Here is an 18,944-nt window from a genome sequence, read left to right on the forward strand (position 1 = left end):
AGAATAAAGAAGACACAAAACCACCTGACGGCTAAGTAACCTTCACAGTTACAGGGTTTCTTGCGGTTTACAGAGCAATCCCCCCTTCATATGATTTTATAGGTGGTGGGGAAACCGCCTCAGAACAGTGTGACCGGAACAGCGTCACCTGTTGACTAGAAATGCTAGTACTGGCACTTAGATCGTTGACATCAGGATTCAGGCTTTCACCCCATCACAGTAAGAAATTGTACAGAGTTAACAACAGGCAATCAATTGTATGAAGTGAACCCAGAGGCGCATGTTTCTGAGAGTATCTGGAGAGTTGGCCTTTCAGTTACAAAGGCACTGAAAAGACACAAGTAATGACAAGTAATGCTGCCTAACTTGGGGCTGTTTAAAGAGCACTTCCTATGTGTTTTACACACACACACACCCCACCACCAATGAAGCAGTCACCACACTGCTCCCGATGTGGGAGTTAGAAAGACCTAGAAGCTTGGGCAAGTATCTAGGGTGTGGCTTGCCATTTTTTTCAGGCTCCAGCCTCAAAAGGGTGGGGGGCACTTTCTCCCCTACCTTGCACTCACCTCATTCTCTGAGACAGCCAGCAGCCAACCCAGTGGATCCAGACACGGAGCCCTTGGATGTGTGCTCCCAAGCCTCTTCCTGAAAGCGTGGGGACCTCCCTGCCCACCTGCCCCACCTTCCCCTCCTTCAGCATGGGAGTGGCCAGGGTCTTAGGTGGGAGTGGCCAGGCAGGCTTTAGGACCATCAGTGTCTAGCAAGTAGCTGGAGGCTCCTATAAGGGGAAGACGGGCAAAGTGGCAAGGTCTGAGCCTACAACCCTCAGTGCAGCAGGCTGAACAAGCCATGGGCTGCTTGAGCTGGCTGCTGCTATGGATTGGAGCCATGCGTAAGTACCTTCTGTCTGTCAAGGAACCACCTGGCTAGAGGCATCTTCCTAGGCTTGGCAAAAGCAGTGAAGGCAGACAGGTCCTGTGGCTCCCACAGAGGTCTGGAACTCTCAAGGCCAACACTTCTGGGTCAGTGCTCCAGGAGTGGTCCCAGAAGCAAGGTGCATACCTCAACCCAAGGTTCCCCATCTCTCAGGTTGGGAAGGAGGGACAGGCCCTGGGGACTCAGCACCGCCTGGGGGTGAGACTACCTAGCTAAGTCAAGGAAAGGGTGGGGGGCCTGCAGGAACAATCTCAGGGCAGCCCCCAAGTCATTCACAAGGACTCCCCAGGGGAGAAACTTGCAGAGGTATCAGCCAGCACCCCATGGGGCTTCAGCAACAGCAGTTGGTGGGGGGCTGCTTCTAGATGCTGGTGTGCCCTGGCTGAGTGGCGATAGGAGCATGGCTGCGAGAGGCAAGTGTCTGCATTTGTCTATCTTTATCTTCTGTCTCCCATTTAACATCCTGCCCCCTCTCCCAACCCCGCTATCTCACTGTCACCTTTCAGGAGCCAGTCTCTGCTCCAGTCACGGTCCCAGGCACCGTTTCCATCATCCTTGCCCCTGTGGCTGCCAGCTCCAAGCCCCCAAGACGGAATATCACCACCCCACCTAGTGGCTTGGAGCCAGCTTCTCCCCTAATTCCCCAGGTAAGCTCCAAGCTCCTTCCTCCCTTCTCCTCTGCTCACCTTACCAGTCTAGGGCAGGTGCTTATATGACCTTTTCCTCCTTCCCTGCTTCCAGGCACTGAAGGGCCTTGGTTATTCTTCTGCGGGGACAGCGGCTGTGGAGGACCCACACAAACTGTGACAAGTGGTACACAGGCAGCAGCCTGGTGGCGACAGTGGGGGTCCAAAAGACTCTGAAAGGCGTACATTTGTGGTGGGACAGGGCACTGACAGGTACCTGTAAGTGCAGAGCAGGGAGAGGTGGGTGGTGACCTCCCAGTCTGAGGTTCTAAAGTCAGGGGACCAACGGCCTCATGAACACCACGTTGTCTTAGAGTATTCTACAACCATGTGCGCCCTGGAGACTTTGTCCCTTCTTCCAGCAGAACCGGGGGAGGGAGGCAATAGTCGCCACGGAGTGAGCCAGTATCTAGGAGCCTGTTCCCACCAAATGGATTGCCCCTAACCACCTGCGGCGCCAACGGGTGCCTTGAGCCTCCCCTCATCTCCATTACGCCTGCTAAAGTAAGTGTAAAATCTAATTTTCTGGTGTGGAACCCTGGGTCTCCCCAACCCTTCAAAATCGACTACAGCCTAAGTCCCTGAGATAAATTCTGGAGCCGCTTCTGTTTCCGACCTCTGCCGCAGGCGGGTAGCCCGACGACCAAAGATGCTTGGGCTGGGGACCGAGCACCTGCTCTCCGCAGGACCTTAGCTTACGGAGCCGCGGGGAGCAAAGGCGCCAAGAACCACCCGTAGCGGGCGCAGGGCGTCTTCGTCTCCGCCCTCTTCTCCCTTGGTCGCAGGGAGCCGCTTTACATCCTAGTGGGGCAGCGGGGAGAGGATGCCTGTCCCCGAGTAAGCGGGGCCCGTGGGAAAAGGCGGCTTAAGCTCCGCAGGAGTAGGGCTAGGGCCGGGCACTCCGCGGTGTTGAGACAGCCGCACCGCGAAAGGAGCATGGGGCCCCGCTGCATCCGACGCCCCATGTCCCCAGGGGAGCCGGCAGAGCCAGCGCGTCTGTCTCGGAGAGACTCGGGCCGCTGAGGAGCACGCGGCGACGGAGGGGGCCGAAGGGGTCCCGGGGTCGCGGCGCTGGGCGGGAGGCGGCGGGGCGCCACCTACATCTTTCGGGTACGTGTTTGCCTCGGCGCGCTCAGCACCCGCCCTCAGCGCTCCGCGTTGGGGTCCCAAATCTCCTTCTGCGAACGCGCGCACACACGCTCTGCGTCCCGGACTTGGGGTCCCCAGTCCCTGAGCCTTTACTCGGGTGCCTGGTGCACGGGTCCTCCCTCGACGGCTGGAGGGCGCGCCCCTCAACGCGCCGCCGGCGCCATAGCTGCGCGTCGGCGAGCTGGAGCCCCTGCTGGTGGCGGCCGGAGGAGGCGGGCGGGCCTACCTGAGGCGCCAGGACCGAGGCTGCCCCTGAGAAACTGGAGAGCCGCTCGGCGACGCCCGGAAGCAGCGGGAGAAGCGGGGCCGTGGGGAGAGCCCCCATCTTCGCTGCCAGTCATCTTGCTGTCGCCCCGCAGGTGGAGGGGGCGGCTGGACGTCGCGGGCCAGGCCCCCTCTCCGCAGGCCGGCCGTCCACTGCTGGAGGGGGCGGGGGGCGGGGGGGCGGCCAGGGCTGCTCAGAGGCCTGGGCTACACTTGGCCGGAGGTTTCGGGGGCGGCGGCGGGGCCTGTACTGCGGGTGGAGGCGGCGGCGGCCGCTACTCGGACAGGTGCACTCTTGGGGAGGGCAGCTGGGCAGCTCCCAGGGTTAAGTGAAGTGAGAACCTTAGAGTAAGCCCTCTAAAGGACAGGTGGGAAAGGGCTTGAGCCCTGTCCTGGGCCAGAGCAATAAAAGTAATAGCTCTTAGAAAAAAGAGATCAAATAAGTTGCAAGCAGACAGAACTCATACAAGCAGACAGGACTCCCTAGATTTTCATTTAAATCCAGGACTTTTTTCATCACCACAGGTCTCCGTGTTCTACAGCAGCCGCAAGAGCTTAGAGCTGGCTGAGTTAGCAAGCCGAGCAGAGAGGCAGGAAGTCAGGGATAATTTAAATCAGCAGTTCTCAAAGTGTGGTTCCTAAACTAGTAGCATTAGCACCACCTAGGAAGTTACAAATGAGAATTCTCAGCCCCTCTCCAACCTACTGAATCAGATACTCTAGGGAAGTCTCCTAGCCATCTGTGTTTTAATCAATCTTCTGGGTGATTTTAATACACTCCAGAGTTTGGAAATCACTGGTGTAAAGAGACAGAGCTTTGGGGTCTGTCTGAGCCATACTGTTCATGAGTACTTTATACACATCTCCATTATCACAAAAATGGAACATGTGGTTTGGGCCTCTTCCATTTTATATCTGAGGACCTGAAATCAGAGGGTTTTAGGTGGACCAGGAGGTTGCCCCAGCTCAGGTTGTCCCTGAGCAAGGCCTTCAGGTTCCAGCTGATTATGCCCATCCCACCTCCCTGGCTCCTGGCTCCCACTTCTGAGCGGGCAGCACCGGTATTGTAATGCTAGTGTAGAGAGGGCCACAGGGGATTCGCGCTAGGGAGACAACAGCTTCCCTACTGTTCCCAAGCCAGTTTCCCATCTGTATGCCCCTGCCCCCCTCCCTCCCTCATTTTGTAGCCAAACACTCTAACACTTTCAGTTTCCAGGCCTCAGAGACTGACATCCTCTGGGTTGATGGAGAAGATGGGGTATCCTTCATACACCCCTGCAGCGAACGCTTTCTGCAGCCTCTGGCAAGTATTGGCCCCTACCCCCACCCCCCCAGCTTTCAGCTGGGTCTAGCCTTCTTCCTCAATCTTTGAGCCCACTCCCATCTGAGCCACCAACTCTGCTCTGAACCACCTGTTTCTTGGACAGCACGGGAGTTGTCAAGAACTGGGTGGTCAATTGTGATGCCAGTATGAGGCATTCTGGGGTGCTTGTCAAATATCTCCTACTATGATTTTTTTTTTAATGTTTATTTATTTATTTTGAGAGAGTGTGTGAGCAGGGAAAGAGCAGAGAGAGAGAATCCCAAGCAGGCTCCATATTGTCAGCACAGAGCCTGGTGTGCCCCTCCTGCTATGAATTCTTAAACTCAATCCTCCAAGCTCCAGGATCCCAGAAGAGGGAGTATATGGACTTGACAGAGTCCTGCAAGCCCTTCCCCTACCCCTTCAATGCCTCTGGTGTTGCTCATTGTTCAAAGTCCAGGGCTAGAGTTAACCACATAGCTGGAAAAAGTATGTCTGTCCCCCACCTTCACCCTGCAGTATCAGTTGTTTTACTCATAGTCATGGAGAGCCACAGAGAGGTAGAGATCTGACTCCTCCTCAGCTGTAGTCATTGCCATTGCCAGTGGCAGGCAGAGCTCTGGTTAGCCAAATGCATGTGCCCAGGGGGCATGGAGCTAGCTGCAGGTAACATTACATGCATGGTACAGGTAAGTCCTGCCTTTGTCCAAGGTCTGGACTCCTGGGGCCACGGGCTGGGAGGAGCAGTAGGCTGCTGGGAAAGATGACTGGTATGTGCCAGGCACCATTCTAGGTGCTGGGCAGGAGGCTGGATATGCATCAGTGCATGCTCTGCCCTCAAGGAGCATGTAGTCTAGTGGTCTAGTATGGGAGGGGTGATATCTACCTATCCACCTATGTACCTACCTATTTATCTATCTAGATCTAGATTTAGAAATCTATTAAAGTGACAATTGCCATGGGAGGTTTAAAATGTTTTAGGAGTTCTCAGAAAGGAAAGGTTGCTTTTGTCTAGGATAAATAGGGAAAGCATCATGGAGAAGTTAACAGTTTGGCTGAGTCTTGAGGTCTGGGTAAAATTTGGGTAGGGGGACAGAGAAAAGCTTCCCACTGAAGGCATCTCTCTTTCTCCCTAGACCTGCCCACCTCACCAGGCCCTCTGGTTCTGTTGGTGACTGTTGTGACCTCTACATTGAGCCTCCTTATGGTGTGTGGGGTTCTTATTCTGGGTAAGCAACATCCAACAGGTATGGCTGCCCACCTTGTCACTGAGCTGCGCGGGGTCCCAGGGACAGACGAGGCTGATTTCAAAACCCTTGCTTCTGGGGCACCTGGGTGGCTCAGTTAGTTAAATGTCCGACTTTGGCTCAGGTCATGATCTCACTGTTTATGAGTTCAAGCCCTGCCTTGGGCTCTCTGCTGTCAGCATGGAACCCCGCTTCAGATCCTCTTTGCTCCCTCTCTTTCTGCCCCTCCTCCACTAGCACTCATGTGCCCACTCTCTCAAAACAAAACAAAAACCCTGCTTCCAGCAGAGCAGTGGTGGACTCCTCTAGGGTTCTAAGAGTAGAAGTAGCTGTGGAGGCCCAGGGAAAACATTTGCCTTAATGGACATCTGGAGAGATGTCCTGTGCAGAAGGGTAGCAAACAGTGTGGGTATCTTCTTGCCATCTTCTTCAGTGAACCATAAGAAGTGGCAGGGCCTGTGGTAGATGAGGCTGCACGACCCTGAGCTCAAGCTGAGCTACCTTCAAACCTCCACCACCAGGACACCTCTCAACCTCTACTACTGCCAGGTGGGGTTTGGCCCCGCCCAGTCCTGGCCTCTGCCCCCAGGACTTACAGAGGTTTCCCCAGCCAATGTCACTCTGCTCAGGTGAGTTCTCCCCCTCCTTCTGAGAACCTATGCACTCTGAATCCCTCCCTCTTCCACCCCGTTCCCTGCTGTGGTGAATTATGGTTCCCAGAGAGAATCTGGCCTCAACCCCTCTGTGGAGGAGACAGAGGCCAGAGAATTTCTAAAAGGCACAGTGACTTGTATAGGTCAGTTGTCATCCCCAGTCCTGGGATGCTAGGGACCCCATGATTTCTTTGGAGCAAGTATCTGCAAGGACATAAGGAAAACCTCATCACAGACTCCCACCCTCACCCTAAGCCCATACCTGCTCTCTCTTCTGCCCTAACTCTGTGCCAGTCAGCATTGCCTCTGCAGGGCTTGTACTTGGGGAGATGCCATGATGCAGAAAAGCCTCAGAGTCCTCAGATAGGGCCACCTGGGTGTATAGGGAGTGGCAAGGGAGGTAAAGGAGGCACTAGACCCTCCAGGACCCTTCCCCAGGCCCAGCCACCCTCTCCCTTCCAACCTGTCTTCCTGCAGAGCACTGGGCCATGGCGCCTTGGGAGAAGTCTATTGAAGGACTGGTAATTGGCCTTCCTGGGGACCCCAACCCCCTGCAGGTGGCTGTCAAGGGGAGAGGGGTGGAACTCCTGGCTCAGGGTAGAGCAGGGCTCCATGGGGGGAGGAACAGTTGCTAGAGCTAGGATCAACTGGCCTCCTGAAATGTCTGGGGGAGCTCAGGAGCCCTTTTCCTCCCCAGACCCTGCCAGAACTCTGCTCTAGTCAGGATGAGCTGGATTTCTCACTGCATCAGGTGCACCTGGGCCCAGGGCAGGGGTGGAAGGTGGGCACTGAACTGCCTGCTGGGACAGCTTCTCTTCACCCTGGAGCTGAGAGGTAGCAGTTCTAGGGATACAGAGCCTGTCTCCACTTTTGTGGAGCCTAGAGCCTGGTTTCCTTCCCTGTCAGTGACTGGGGTATGTGCACCTCCCACACAGCACATTCAACCATCAGAACATTGTGCGCTGAGTGGGGCTCAGACTCTGGACTGCCCCTCGCCTAATTCTGCTGGAGTTGAGGTCTGGAGGGGACATAACAGTTTCCTGAGGAACAACCGGCCACACTTGGTAAGACCCTTCTCCCAGCCCTCTTGGCCCATCTAAAGACCCTGTCCATGTGTCCCAAAACAAGTATGGACTAACACACCCTCTGCGCTACCCAGGGCCAGCCATCACCTCTGGCCATGTGGGACCTGCTCCAGCTGGCTCAGGACATAACCCAGGGCTGCCACTACCTGAAGGAAAATCCACAGGTTGGGAGTGATCCTGGCTCAGAGCAGGTGGGGGAGCAGCCCAATCTCTAATCCCTAAGGAATAGCTTTTCCACATAACTTTTATAGAAATAGTTCAGGGTCAGAGCTTCTGAGTTCTGGTAGTGATTTTTTTTGCCTGCAGGGACATTGATGCCAGGAACTGCCTGCTGGGCTGCACTGGACTCAGCCCAGTGGTCGGTACTGGGGACTTCAGGATGGCAAAATATGATATTACAGGTGTGGGGTCTGGGGACGTGGGGAAAGCTGCTGCTGCTCCAAGAGATTTACCAGCACTCTGGTGGCATTTGAGCAGTGTCTCACTCCCCTCCTCCCTCCTGTAGAACCAGTTATTAGGAGTGGGGGGGGCGGTAGGCTCTGCTGCCAGTCAAGTAGATGCCTGAAGAGGCCTTTCTGGAGGGCATTCATTTTCACATCCAAGACAGACTCCTGGTGATAACATGCCTGCCCCCTTCCCTGGCCTTGGGCCACCTTACATGAGGGAAAGGGGAGGCTGTGTCTAATGGGCTTCATTGAACTTCCCCCACTCATGATGCAGGTCTTTCGGGGTCCTGTTCTGGGAAATCTTCTTATTAGGCTACATGCCCTACCCTGGGTGCACCAACCAGGACATACTGTACTTTGTCACTGGAGGGGGACAGATGGGCCCTCCCAGGGGCTGCCCAGGGCCTGTGTGAGTATGGAGTGTTGTCCAGGGACGGAGGTCCTTCACAGCCATGGGTGGGCACAAAATCCTACCTTTCTCCCAGGTACTGTACCATGACACGGTGTTGGCTGCACCAACCTCAGCTGTGCCCCTGTTTTGCCAGCATCTTGGAGCATCTTCAGTACTGCATTCAGGTGTGCCCCCTCACCTGCCTTGACCATCTTGATCTTGAGGGTCAGGAAGGAAGCCATAAAACAAAGCTGCTCCCCTGCCCTTCTATTACAGGACCCGGATGTGCTGAATTTATTCCTGCCAATGGAGCTACTGCCCACTCTGGATGAGGAAAAGGCTTCTGGGCTGGGGAGCAAGTCTTTGGAGGGCCTAAGATTCCCCACGGGCCCAGGAACTGAATCTGGAGAGCTTAAAGAGCTGACTAGGGAGCCTCCTTGGCCCCTGACTGCCCTCGAGTCCCAAGACCCCAAATCCAGGGACCTCCAACCTCAGAACCTTTGGAATCCCCCCTATGGCTCTTGGGCCCCAAGGGGCCCGGACGGTGAGGACTCAGGCAGTGCCTGTAGCAATGGTTCCTCCCTGCACTCTTCCTCAGGCTTCTAGGTAGCTTGTTATTCCAGTAGCCTCTGTCCCCTGCAGTCTGTACTGCGTGTCTGGGCCTGTCTCAGAACTGGCCAGGCACCAGTGGACTCCCCATCCTGGAAACCAGCCCAGGCTTCCTGGAGAAGAGCTTGGACACTCCCAGCCTTTGATCTTTGGGACCAGAGGTTGAAATCGCCTCCCTCAGGAAGCCTTCTCTGGATTACCCTTCCCTCCCCCACCCATAAGTGTCTTTCATCTGGGCAGCCCTCAACCCTACAAATGCCTCTAATAAAGAGCTCTTCTCATACCCTCCAGTGATCTGCCTAGACATGAAGGATGCTAGGGAAGTAAGAAAGGGACCAGAGGAGGGAGGGGATGAGGCCTGAGTCACCAAAGCTGGTGTCTTTGAGTTTTATTGGCAAAGGCTGTCCATTGTAGTGTGGGAGGTTAGACCAATAGATCTAGTGTTTGTGAAATAAAATTCATTATCTGGCCTCTCTAGAGAGATATGCAGCCCCCTCAAGAGAGCTGGGCTGAGGAAGGAGGCCATTGTCCCAGCCAGCCTCCCTACCCCCCCTCCCTGGGTTAATTAGTGCCATCGGTTCTGGGAACTCTGGGGCTTGTATGGGAGACAGCCCCCTGCTCGTGCAGTGTGTCCCATGGTGGTTGGCACTTGGCCTTCAGAACCGTGTGAACCTCCCGGCACCACAGGGTTTCAGTCTCTGGCTGCATGCATGGTGTGGACACGGCCGCAGGTCCATCTGTCAGAACCAGGGCCCAGCCTCATCTCTCAGCCAGGCTGGCCAGGATGCTAATGAGATTGTCCAGCCCCAGCAAATAGCCGTCCTCGCGGTTGCCCTCCTCCCAGGGCCGCCGGTGGTCCAGGGTCTGGCCGTCGGGGAGGGGCGTGGTCTTGCCGAAGTCAATGAGCCACACACCGGCGCGATGGCAGTGATCGTGCACGAAGAGCAGCGAACTGCCGATCACCTGTCGAGCCCCACATGGTCAGGCCACGGCCCTTTCCTGGAGAAGCCCCCCATCCTAATCCTGCTGTAGCCCTCACAGACCACAACTCCCGCACCTGAGCCTACCCCTCTTACCTCGTGCCTCCTAAAGAACTCAGAGACCTCCAGGGTGTCCCGGATCTGCTGCAGGCGGTTCAGATACCTCCTCTGGAGAGAACAGGGTAGGAGAGGAAGGCAAATTAATTAAACACTAATTGAGCCTCTGCTAATATTAGGGGCCACGAAGCATACTTGGCATGGCAAATACCGCGGTGAGGAAGACACAGGCCCCCAGGTGGGATAAATGCTACGATGGGGGGGGGGGGTGCGGATCACAGGCGAGGGAGTTAAACCGGATGACCTAAGGGCAACCCTCGTTTTCAGGTTTCCCCACCACCCCAGGGTTCTAGGATCCGGCGCTCACCAGCACTTCCGCATCCCCTTGCACAAACTCCTGGAAGACACGAATCACCTGCTCCCGGCTTCGCGTCGTCTTGAAGTCGGTGCTGCAGGAGCCATCAGCTTTCTGAAGGAGATGGGACAGGAAGGGTCAGGGTCCCCGTGTCTCTCCTCAGCTCAAGGGGAGAGGATCAGACTAGAGCAGCAATACCTCCCAGGACATTAGTTGCAGGGACCGCAGAAAGGCCGCCAGAGGGTGCCTCGTGGTGGGGGTCAACAACAGGGCAGATACGGCGGGGTTAGGGCTGAGGGAGGGACAGGGCTCTGCAAAGCGAAGCAGGACTGGCCCACCTTGATGCCTTCGATGCGGAAGCCCAGTGTGGTGCTGGAACTGATGCCTTCTCGCCACTGCATGTAGCGTGGCTTGGTGACCGCGCGCTGCGCGTGCTCCTCCTCGGTAGGAGCCGCAGGGTCTACCGCCAGCATCTTCTTGTACATGTCCTTCCGCAGCTTAGGCCGCTCGCGGGCTTTGGTCAGCTCCTCTTCCAGGTAAGTCCTGCGGAGGCGCGGGCAGCGTTGGGGCGTAAGAGGGCGCACACCTGGACCCGGTCCAGGGCGGCTTTGGGCACCCGGGAGAGCGCTCATCCCCTCCCTGTGTGCGCGCCCAGCCAGGCATGACACGTGTACCTGACGCCCATCTTGCAGTCAAGTACGCAGGGCCCATCGAAGCCGTCGAGCAGGTCCTGTAACTGCAAGTAGCTCTCGCCGTCGCGCTCCACCACGCCGTGGAAGGCGGGCACGCAGCCGCGCAGCGCGTCCGCCATGAGCCGCGCCAGGCAGTAGCGCTCCGGCTCGGAGCTGCGCTTCAGTATCAGCCCGCTGGTGCCAGCCGCCTTGAAACTCCCTGCAGACTGGCACCAGTTAGCGCTGCCTGGTCCCTTCCTACTCCAGACACCCACCCACCTCACCGGCGCCTGCCCTGTGCTCACCCGTGTGCCCAGCCAGCTGCACCCAGGCATAGCGCCTCTTGAAAGGGCTCATGACGGGCAGATTCACCATGGTCCGGATCTTCTGCCAGTGGCTTTTCTGAAAGCGACACGGTCCAGCGTGCACGTTGGCGTCTCAGCAGTGCTTAAGCCCTCCCTCCTTTGGAATAGGGTCTCCTGCCCCAACCCACCGCAAGTAGCTAGGGCCCCACGATTCACTCACTCACTCACTCAATCACTCACTCACTCACTCACTCACTCACTCACTCACTCAAGGAAAGTTTATTGTGAGCCTATGTGGAGGACACTGAGATGGGCACAGGGTGATGGCAGATATCCAGCTTATGGACTGTACTGAAAACAGCCTTGAATTTAATACCAAAGGGCTCAGGTTTGCACCCCACTCCTGCTGCTCTGAGCTGTGTGAGCAGGTTACTAAAGTGCTCTGTCAAGGATTTAGAACTTTCCTGAGCTTGAACATCACCTGATGCTCACCCCGGTTAAAAAATGCAGACGCTCAGGTCTGCCCCAGGGGGAAATTCTAAGTAGGTCTGGGTGGAGCCAAAAATTTGCATTTCTAACATTGCCTCAGGAGATTCTGGGGCCTGAGAAACAGGCCTCTGAGTGTCAGTTTCTTCATCTGTAAAATGGGGAAATAATCACTCTCCCTGGGTTGTTATGAGTAGTAAATGAGGCTTGAGTGTAACAGGCTCCATCCTCCCCAGCCCCATTCCTTGGCATGAAGCAGAAACTGGACAAATTTGGATTCTTGTTTCGTTCACTTTGGACCATTGGTTACTCTCATTTAGGGAGACAAACATGGAAACAAACTTTTGCAAAGGCCCAGGACAGAGAGGCTAGCCTGGCAGCGCCTGGGAAAAGAATGGCTTAGGGCTCCCTGAGACCCTCTTGCTATTCCTGATGCCTTTTCACTCCTCACCAGTTGGCAAGGCTCGGGGCATCTTTGGTCTTGATCTAGACCCAGAAACCTGAGCCTTGAAAATGGGATGCAGAGCTGAGAGCCTATCATTTTAGATGAAACTGGGAAGGAAATGTAGATTTTGGTGTGCTTCTTGCCTCATGACCATGGCTTCTGGCCTCCACCCAATTCAGAGAGCAGCTCATACTCTGGACCTTTCCTTTTCCCACCCAAAACTCATCAGCCCTGTGTCCACCCTCTAAAGTACACAGGTTTGCTCATCCAAACTGTGTGTCTGCTGCCTCCTCGTAGGGGTACTTGCCTCAGAGGAGTTGCATATGTGTTGCAGGAGGTATAGGGCTGGAACACAGAAATACAGCCTCCCTGATCAGAGAGAGTTCCAAGAGGGAGAGGGAGAACTTGGCCTAAACAGGGGAAGTCTGCTGCTTTCCCATGGGGAGGAGATAGGGGTTAGTGACAGGGCACTGGAATCATGTGTTCTGTCACTTTTTAGCTGAGTGAACCAAAGTGAGAATTTCATCTGTGTGAGCCTGTTTCCTCTGGGAGGATAGAGCTGCTGCCATAACACGAGCCACCATTTACTGACCGCCTACTGCCTGCCAGGCGCTTCTCATCTTCCATCAGAAAGCACTGCTCCTACTTTCCTACTGAAGTCCCTACATGGCACACTAGGGTGTGATCACGTGTCCAACCCCCAGGGATCTGGGGGTGTAGCCAGAAGCAGCCCACTAGAAACATGACATCTCTTTCAAAACTCCTTTTTTTACTCTTTAAATACATGCAAGGTTTGCATTCTGCTGCATAATAAATCCAAGTTTTATTATAAAACTCTCCCACCTCCAAATCTTCAAGTAAAATTCCAGGAAGATGTATGCTCCATGTGTATTCAGTGGCACCGTCCTATACCCCCTTCTCCCACTCATGATTTTCAAATCATTCACATGCAAAGCAAGAGCATGGGGTGGTAGCATTATTGCCATTTTACAGAAGGAAATCAAGGCTCAGAGGAGTTAACATCCCCTCACTCCCTGCCTCCAGCCTCCCAGCTTCTGGCTGAAGTTCTCTACCAGCCCAACCTCCTCCCCCATGTCCCAATTACCCCATCAGGTTCCAAACTCCATTCTACCACCCCAATTCCCTTTGGGGGTCAAATGGGACCCTGCATGAGAAAGCGCTTTGTATAAGATGAAGCAATCTGCAGCCACAAGGTGGGCTGTCTGCTCTCTGGGGAAACACTGAGATCTGCCTGCAAACTCCTCTCTGTTGGCTGGACATCTCTGTCTTCATCCAAAGGAATGGGTTTAATGGTATGGTTTCAGGCAGCTTTAGGGGCCTACTGACAGAAGCTTGGGGACAGTGGGGCCAGAATGGACTTGGAGGGTATATCTAGTTCTGTAGCCACCCCAGGGGAAGAGGGAGCCAGCCCTGGGTTAGGTGAGATGGGAGAACCACACCATCCCTTCTTTTGGGATTTTGTGAGAGCAGTGAGTGGGGATGGAAGGTGGGAGGTGGGCCCAGTAGAAGAAGATTTAGTGCCTGCAGTCCTGGGCTACTGTCACTTGATTGATGCATGATAACGCAGCACTGATTTGCTTCCAAGCTGAGGTAAAATGGGGTCATCACCTATTCTCCTCCAATTTTGTGAGGATCATATCAGCCAAGAGTAGCAGCAACTAAGGCTGGTTCCAGCCATGCAGGTTACAAGGGGGTTTCATCTGAACCCTCCCAGCCACTTCCTGAGGTTGGTAGGACAGAATTTAGCTCCCCTGCCAGTGAGGGATATGGTCAAACACGGAAGGAGTCTATGCAAGTATCAATGAACTCACCACCATCCATCTTAGGAAGCTGCCTCCTCCAGGGAACATAATGCAGATAAAAATGCATGTATTCAAAAAGGCTCCTGAAGAGTCATTCTTTAGTGGGTGGGCGGGAATTTTGGCACATGAACAACAGCAAGGAAGATATTTTTGAGCAGGTAAGGCTTTTATTATATGGATATCAAAAAGCAGATTTGTTATTTCTAGCTGGAAACAGGGCCAAAGCCCCAACCTTGGGTCCAGCCTACCCTCCATAGAAGTCTGGGAAACCAACTCACACCCATAGGCTGCCTGGGCATCTTGGGGCAAAAAAAAACCAGGAGAGCTGATTATGTGAAAGAGTCTTTGAGGAAGTCACAGGGGCATCTTCTGATCCTTACCCCTGGGGCTAAACAGGGACCATCTCTCTCTGGGAAGGGTTTGGCTGGACATTAGCCTCAGACCCTCCTTTGTCCAAGCTCCATTTGGAAGCCCTGAGGACTCCTGCTTCTTACAGCACACCAGATACTCATCCCCATTCTTCCTGACTCTGGCTCTGGCTCCCTACCTCCAGCCATTCAGTCTTGGGCTGAAGCACTCTGCCAGCCCAACCCCCTCCTCATGTTCCCATTGCCCTATCAAACCAGCACTCCCTGTGGTGGTGGTGGTGGTGGTGGTGGTGGTAGTGGTGGTGGTGGTGGGAGCAATCAGTTTAAATTTATAAAATGATTTGCACTAAGGTATAAGTGACCCACGACTTCACCCTCCCAGGGGCATTTGCTTTTTAAAAAGGAAGTCTGTTAACCTAAATTCTGCTCTATAATTAGTGAAAAGTGAAGTGTGGGAGTTCTGGGTCCAGGACAGGATGGCATCGAGGTCTCTTTACCCATCCTAGAGCACTGAAAGAGGAGAACCAAATGAACAGGAGTCAGATACCCTCCCTACAGCAACACCCCAAAACTGTTTTAAGAGGCAGGCAAGGCCTAAGAGGACAGTCATGCTGGCTGCTCTTGGGGATAGGCCCCCAACTCCTCTCCTGATCTGTCTGGGTTTCCCTGCCCGTGACTTTTCCCTCTTCCAGAAGAAAGGCCCCAGGAAGGAGGCAGGCTGCCCAGTCCCAGGATAGTACCCTGCCGGAGCCCAGCTCCAGGCTCTGGGCAGGCTGTGTGGTGCTCCTAGGAGCTGGGGAAAGATGTGTCAGGCAGAGGCAAAGTGGAGACTTTCAGGGCCGCCTCTTGCTTCCAGCTATACCATTATCTACCCATACCCTAGTGTCAGGGCCTGGCAAGCTGGGAGCTCCCGAGCTCTGCTGCAGGACCCTTCTCCCGGCGCATCCTTCACCGTCAGCCAACCGATGGCCTCAGCTTCCTGACCAGGGAAGCCCTGAAGGCAGCCTAGGCGGGCACTCTGTGCGGCTCCCCGACCGGCTGTGAGGCAAAGTCCGCGCCTGGCCCTTCCACGCGGGCGCAGGCAGCCTCTGTCAACACCTACTGGCTTATCTGCCGCCTCCGTGGCTGTTTGCCTTCGGGGAGGCCCCGGCGGGCTGGGGGTTGGGAAGGCCTGGGAGACGCAGCCTTGGAGCTGTAAGGGCCCGCAGCGGCCTTCTGCTCCAGCTCCTGGCTGCGCCGATAGAAGGCGAAGCTCGGCGAGGGAGAGGCCGGCCGAAGACGCCTAGGGCACGGCTGCAGCTGGTCTTCGGAGTCTTGACCCCAGGCGGGGTGCCTATGTTGCAGGCAGGATTGGGCCCCGGGCCCTCCTCCGACTGTAGGCGGAAGAGGGAAACGGGGACGGGGGCGGGGGCGGGGGCGGGGGGGGGGGAGGCTTCCCTCCTGGCGTCCTTTCTCCTGATCCCGCCTCTCCGCTGTCAGAGATCTGACCCGGGGAACGGTGCACCCAGAACTACTGCTCCGGATTTCGGAGGAGGTAGGAAAGGAGTCCTCTCACTGCCCCACATTCCACGGCTTTGGAGATTCCTCGATGGCACCCGCATCCCTCTGTGAGCCAGGGTTGTACTAGGAATGATCACGGATCAGGGAGGGGTATCTTTTTCATCCGCGGAGGAGAGAGGGACTCCCCGCACCCTACACCTGACTGCGGCGAGGTGTGTGCGTGTGTGCGCGTTTGTGTGTTCCTGCTCTATGAGACTTTTCCCTCTTGTACCTTACAAACCACGCTGCCTTCTGGAGAATGTACGTCTCAGCGGGTAACTGATTCACAGATCCATTGCAAGTCGTTACAGGGTCTCCTCCGCCTCATCCAGTCCGAACGAGCGGCGAAGCCCGGGTTCAGCAGGCAGAGGCCGCGCCTCTGGGCTCTCCCCACCGCGCCCAGTGTCCGCCGCTCTCACCGCCCTTCTGGGCAGGCTCGGAACCACCAGAGCCTGCGGGACGCCCTTCGCCTCTCCCTCCACTCCAGGGACACTTGCATAACGTGGATGTAGAGCAACTCCTTCGCGTTGACCGCGGGTAGTTATTTAAAGTATTTGGCCTTGGTTAAAACGAGGGGGTCAAGATGGCTATCCCGGGCGCCGCACACCCCTGAGGGGCAGGCATGGGAATGACTTCGCTGCACCCTGGCCGGGGTTATCTGAGGGTCAAGCCTGGCACCGGAACAGCCAGGTTACCGGAGTAGGGACTAGCAGGCGGATCCCGCTTTTCAGCCTCAGTTTACCTCCTCCCGGCTTTCCTTAGGAGCAGGAAACCCGGGGAGGGCTGCGTCCCACTCCCTACCGGAGCCCCCAGCCCCAAGCCCCTCCCTTCTCTGCGTCCACATCTTGTGCGGGCGCCGGGAGCAGACGGCGGCGGTTCCCGAGCAGAGCCTGGAGCGCCTCTCCACTCCCACTCAGGAGAGGGAAACCGTGGCAACGGCGGGGGGTGGGGCCGCCGCGCGGGAGAGGGGGTGGGGAGAGAGGGAGACTCCTTCACCCCTCTCTCTTCGAGAGTTCGCGGGGCAAGACCAAGCCCCTCCGATCCCTCAGCCCCACTTCGCCGCCAGCAAGTCACGATCTCCACCTCCGCCCTACCCGGTGCTCGCGACCGGTCGCAGACTCCTCCTCCCTCTCTTTCTTAGACGCCCCAGGGCTCGGGCAGCGACCCGCAGGTGGAAGCCGGGTGAAAACTGCCAAGGAGGGAGGTCAGCCCAGCGCGTCCTTGAGAACCCCATGCTCCTGCTAAGCAGGACCCCAGGCGGAGGGAGCTTAGCGCAGAAGTCGGCGCTCAGCCAGGTCAGAGCTGGGTCCGCCGCACGCAGCCCCCGCGCCCCGCGCTGGCCCCGCCCCCGCGGCCCATACCTGACCCACGTCCTCGCTGGCTTCCAGCTGCACGTTGCCGCGGCTCCGGCTTTCGCTGTCGCTCAGCAGATCGTCCTCTGAGTCCTCGGGCAGCGACGAGGAGCCAGTAGAGGAGAGCGACGAGGTGGAGAGGCGGCGCGGCTGCTGCAGGTGTGAGGAGCCCACGGCCGGGAGCCAGCCACCCTCCGGCTCCGGTGGCCCCGGGCTGGTCGGGGGTACGTCCGGCTCCTCGGCTGTCACAGTCAGCTGCGGGATCACCGGGGCAGGGGGAGCCCGCGGAAGCCCGTTCGGGACCTGTCCCCCACGCCTTTTGGCCCCGCGGGCCCGGGGCTCCCCTGCGGCGGCGGCGGCAGCGACCGCCGCGCAGCGCGCCTCGAAGAGCAGGCGCAGCTCCCCGACACTTCGGCGCGGGGCCCGCTCCAACCCCGGGCTGCAGGGCCCCGCGCCCCCCGGCCGCGCCATGCTCGTCGGGCCCCCGGGCAGGGTCATTTCCCCGCACGCGAGCCTCAGCGAAGCCCACCAGCCCGCGGCGCAGCGAGGACTGGAGACGCTCAGCGCCCCCGGCGCGAGACTGCCCCGAGGCGGAGCCTGCGCGGCTGCCCGCCTGGGCCCCGCCTCGGCCGCGCCCCCCGCCCACTCCTTTCACTTTCAGAGAAAGCGCGGGCCTCCAAGGGCTCCCTGTTGCTCCTCCAGGTGACCGGGAAGCTCAGACCTCGTGGACACAAAGTCAGGGCCTGGCCTTCGCAGCCTCTCTGTCCCCGCTCTCGAAGAGACCGGAGGGGTCGCTCCGCCCCCGGGCCCTACTGCCTTGGAGCTGGTCCTGCTCTCGCTCTCCTACCCAGTCCCTCCGGCTCCTTTCCACGATCCATCCTGGGCCAAGGATTCCTGGTCTCCGGGCTTTCCTTCAGCATGGAATGCAAGGCCATCAGCTTCCTGGGGAAGCCTCACCCCAGGGCGTGCGCCCAAGTGGGGACTCTGTCCTGGGCAAGACCTGAGGCTTCCTCCCCCCCAAGCTCCCCACTTCTCAGCTGGCAGAGAACAAGGTCAGGGGGGCGGGGCCTGAATCTCGCGGCGAGTCCTGGCGCAGTCCTGGGCAGCATCCCTTGGCTACTGGCTGGCGGGGGCTGTGGCCTTCTGATTCCTTTTTCTGTGGAATTCGGAGCGTGGAGTCTGCTGTGTGATCCTAAGCAAGTCATTTCACCTCCTTGAACTGTTGATTCTTTTCCGCAGGGTTGTCGTCTACCTCACAGGATTTCTATGAGAATAAAATAAAATGAAAGATGTAAAATCTATACAATATGAGAATAGTTTTAGTGTGGGTGGTAGGAAGAGCCAGTATCAGGTTCATCACACTCTAGATGTGATCTTTGACGTCTCTTCCCTTTGTAAATTTAGGAAAACCTCACCTGACCCAGAGTTGTGGCTGTGACAGGGGAAGAGAGTCACGACCCTGGCTCATCCGTGGCATCGTGGTGCAGTATTTGGCCACTTCACAAGTTAGTGGTCGGCTGAACTGCAGGGCTGCTTTAAGTAGAGTTTGTATTTCACAGCATTTCTTGTCTTCCCCCAAAATGCCACCGGGGAGGATCCCTCCTCAGGTGCCTCATGCCTCAGGGTTGTTGGGGACCCTGTGGGGCAGGATGCCCCAGAAGGATTGCCTCTGATGCTGATGAAAGCCAAAAGAAGCTCTCCTTCCCCTCATCTCCCTTCAGCTAGATTCAAGGATGGCCCAGGAGGAGACAAAAGGAGGGTTCAGAGAGAGAAAATGGGAAGCTTCAGCAG

General features: G+C 56.7%; 2 protein-coding genes across 2 annotated transcripts; one reads left to right on the forward strand and one right to left on the reverse strand.

Annotated features, from left to right (window-relative positions):
* The first annotated feature begins 878 nt into the window (after positions 1-878).
* On the forward strand, positions 879-8,769 carry LTK (leukocyte receptor tyrosine kinase). The gene is given in 27 exon segments (XM_042989224.1): positions 879-895; positions 1,446-1,528; positions 1,531-1,578; positions 1,672-1,737; positions 1,740-1,838; positions 2,296-2,462; positions 2,599-2,710; positions 2,713-2,735; positions 2,941-3,005; positions 3,007-3,080; positions 3,128-3,159; positions 3,162-3,325; positions 4,248-4,345; positions 4,882-5,034; positions 5,478-5,570; positions 6,022-6,217; positions 6,719-6,752; positions 6,754-6,819; positions 6,939-6,992; positions 7,148-7,271; positions 7,274-7,305; positions 7,401-7,517; positions 7,863-7,910; positions 7,912-7,940; positions 8,047-8,181; positions 8,258-8,348; positions 8,440-8,769. Coding segments are annotated over 27 exon segments (2,550 nt in total).
* Positions 8,770-9,153: 384 nt separating this feature from the next.
* Positions 9,154-17,676, reverse strand: ITPKA (inositol-trisphosphate 3-kinase A). The gene is made up of 7 exons (XM_042987716.1): positions 17,163-17,676; positions 11,141-11,237; positions 10,839-11,055; positions 10,503-10,707; positions 10,177-10,278; positions 9,849-9,920; positions 9,154-9,735 (listed from the first exon to the last, which is right to left on the reverse strand). Exons 1-7 carry the CDS (start codon positions 17,649-17,651, stop codon positions 9,532-9,534), a joined length of 1,386 nt encoding a protein of 461 aa, XP_042843650.1. The 5' UTR covers positions 17,652-17,676; the 3' UTR covers positions 9,154-9,531.
* Positions 17,677-18,944: the final 1,268 nt, after the last annotated feature.

The sequence above is a fragment of the Panthera tigris genome, chromosome B3 (genome assembly GCF_018350195.1).
Source record: "Panthera tigris isolate Pti1 chromosome B3, P.tigris_Pti1_mat1.1, whole genome shotgun sequence".
NCBI classification, from domain to species: Eukaryota; Metazoa; Chordata; class Mammalia; order Carnivora; family Felidae; genus Panthera; species Panthera tigris.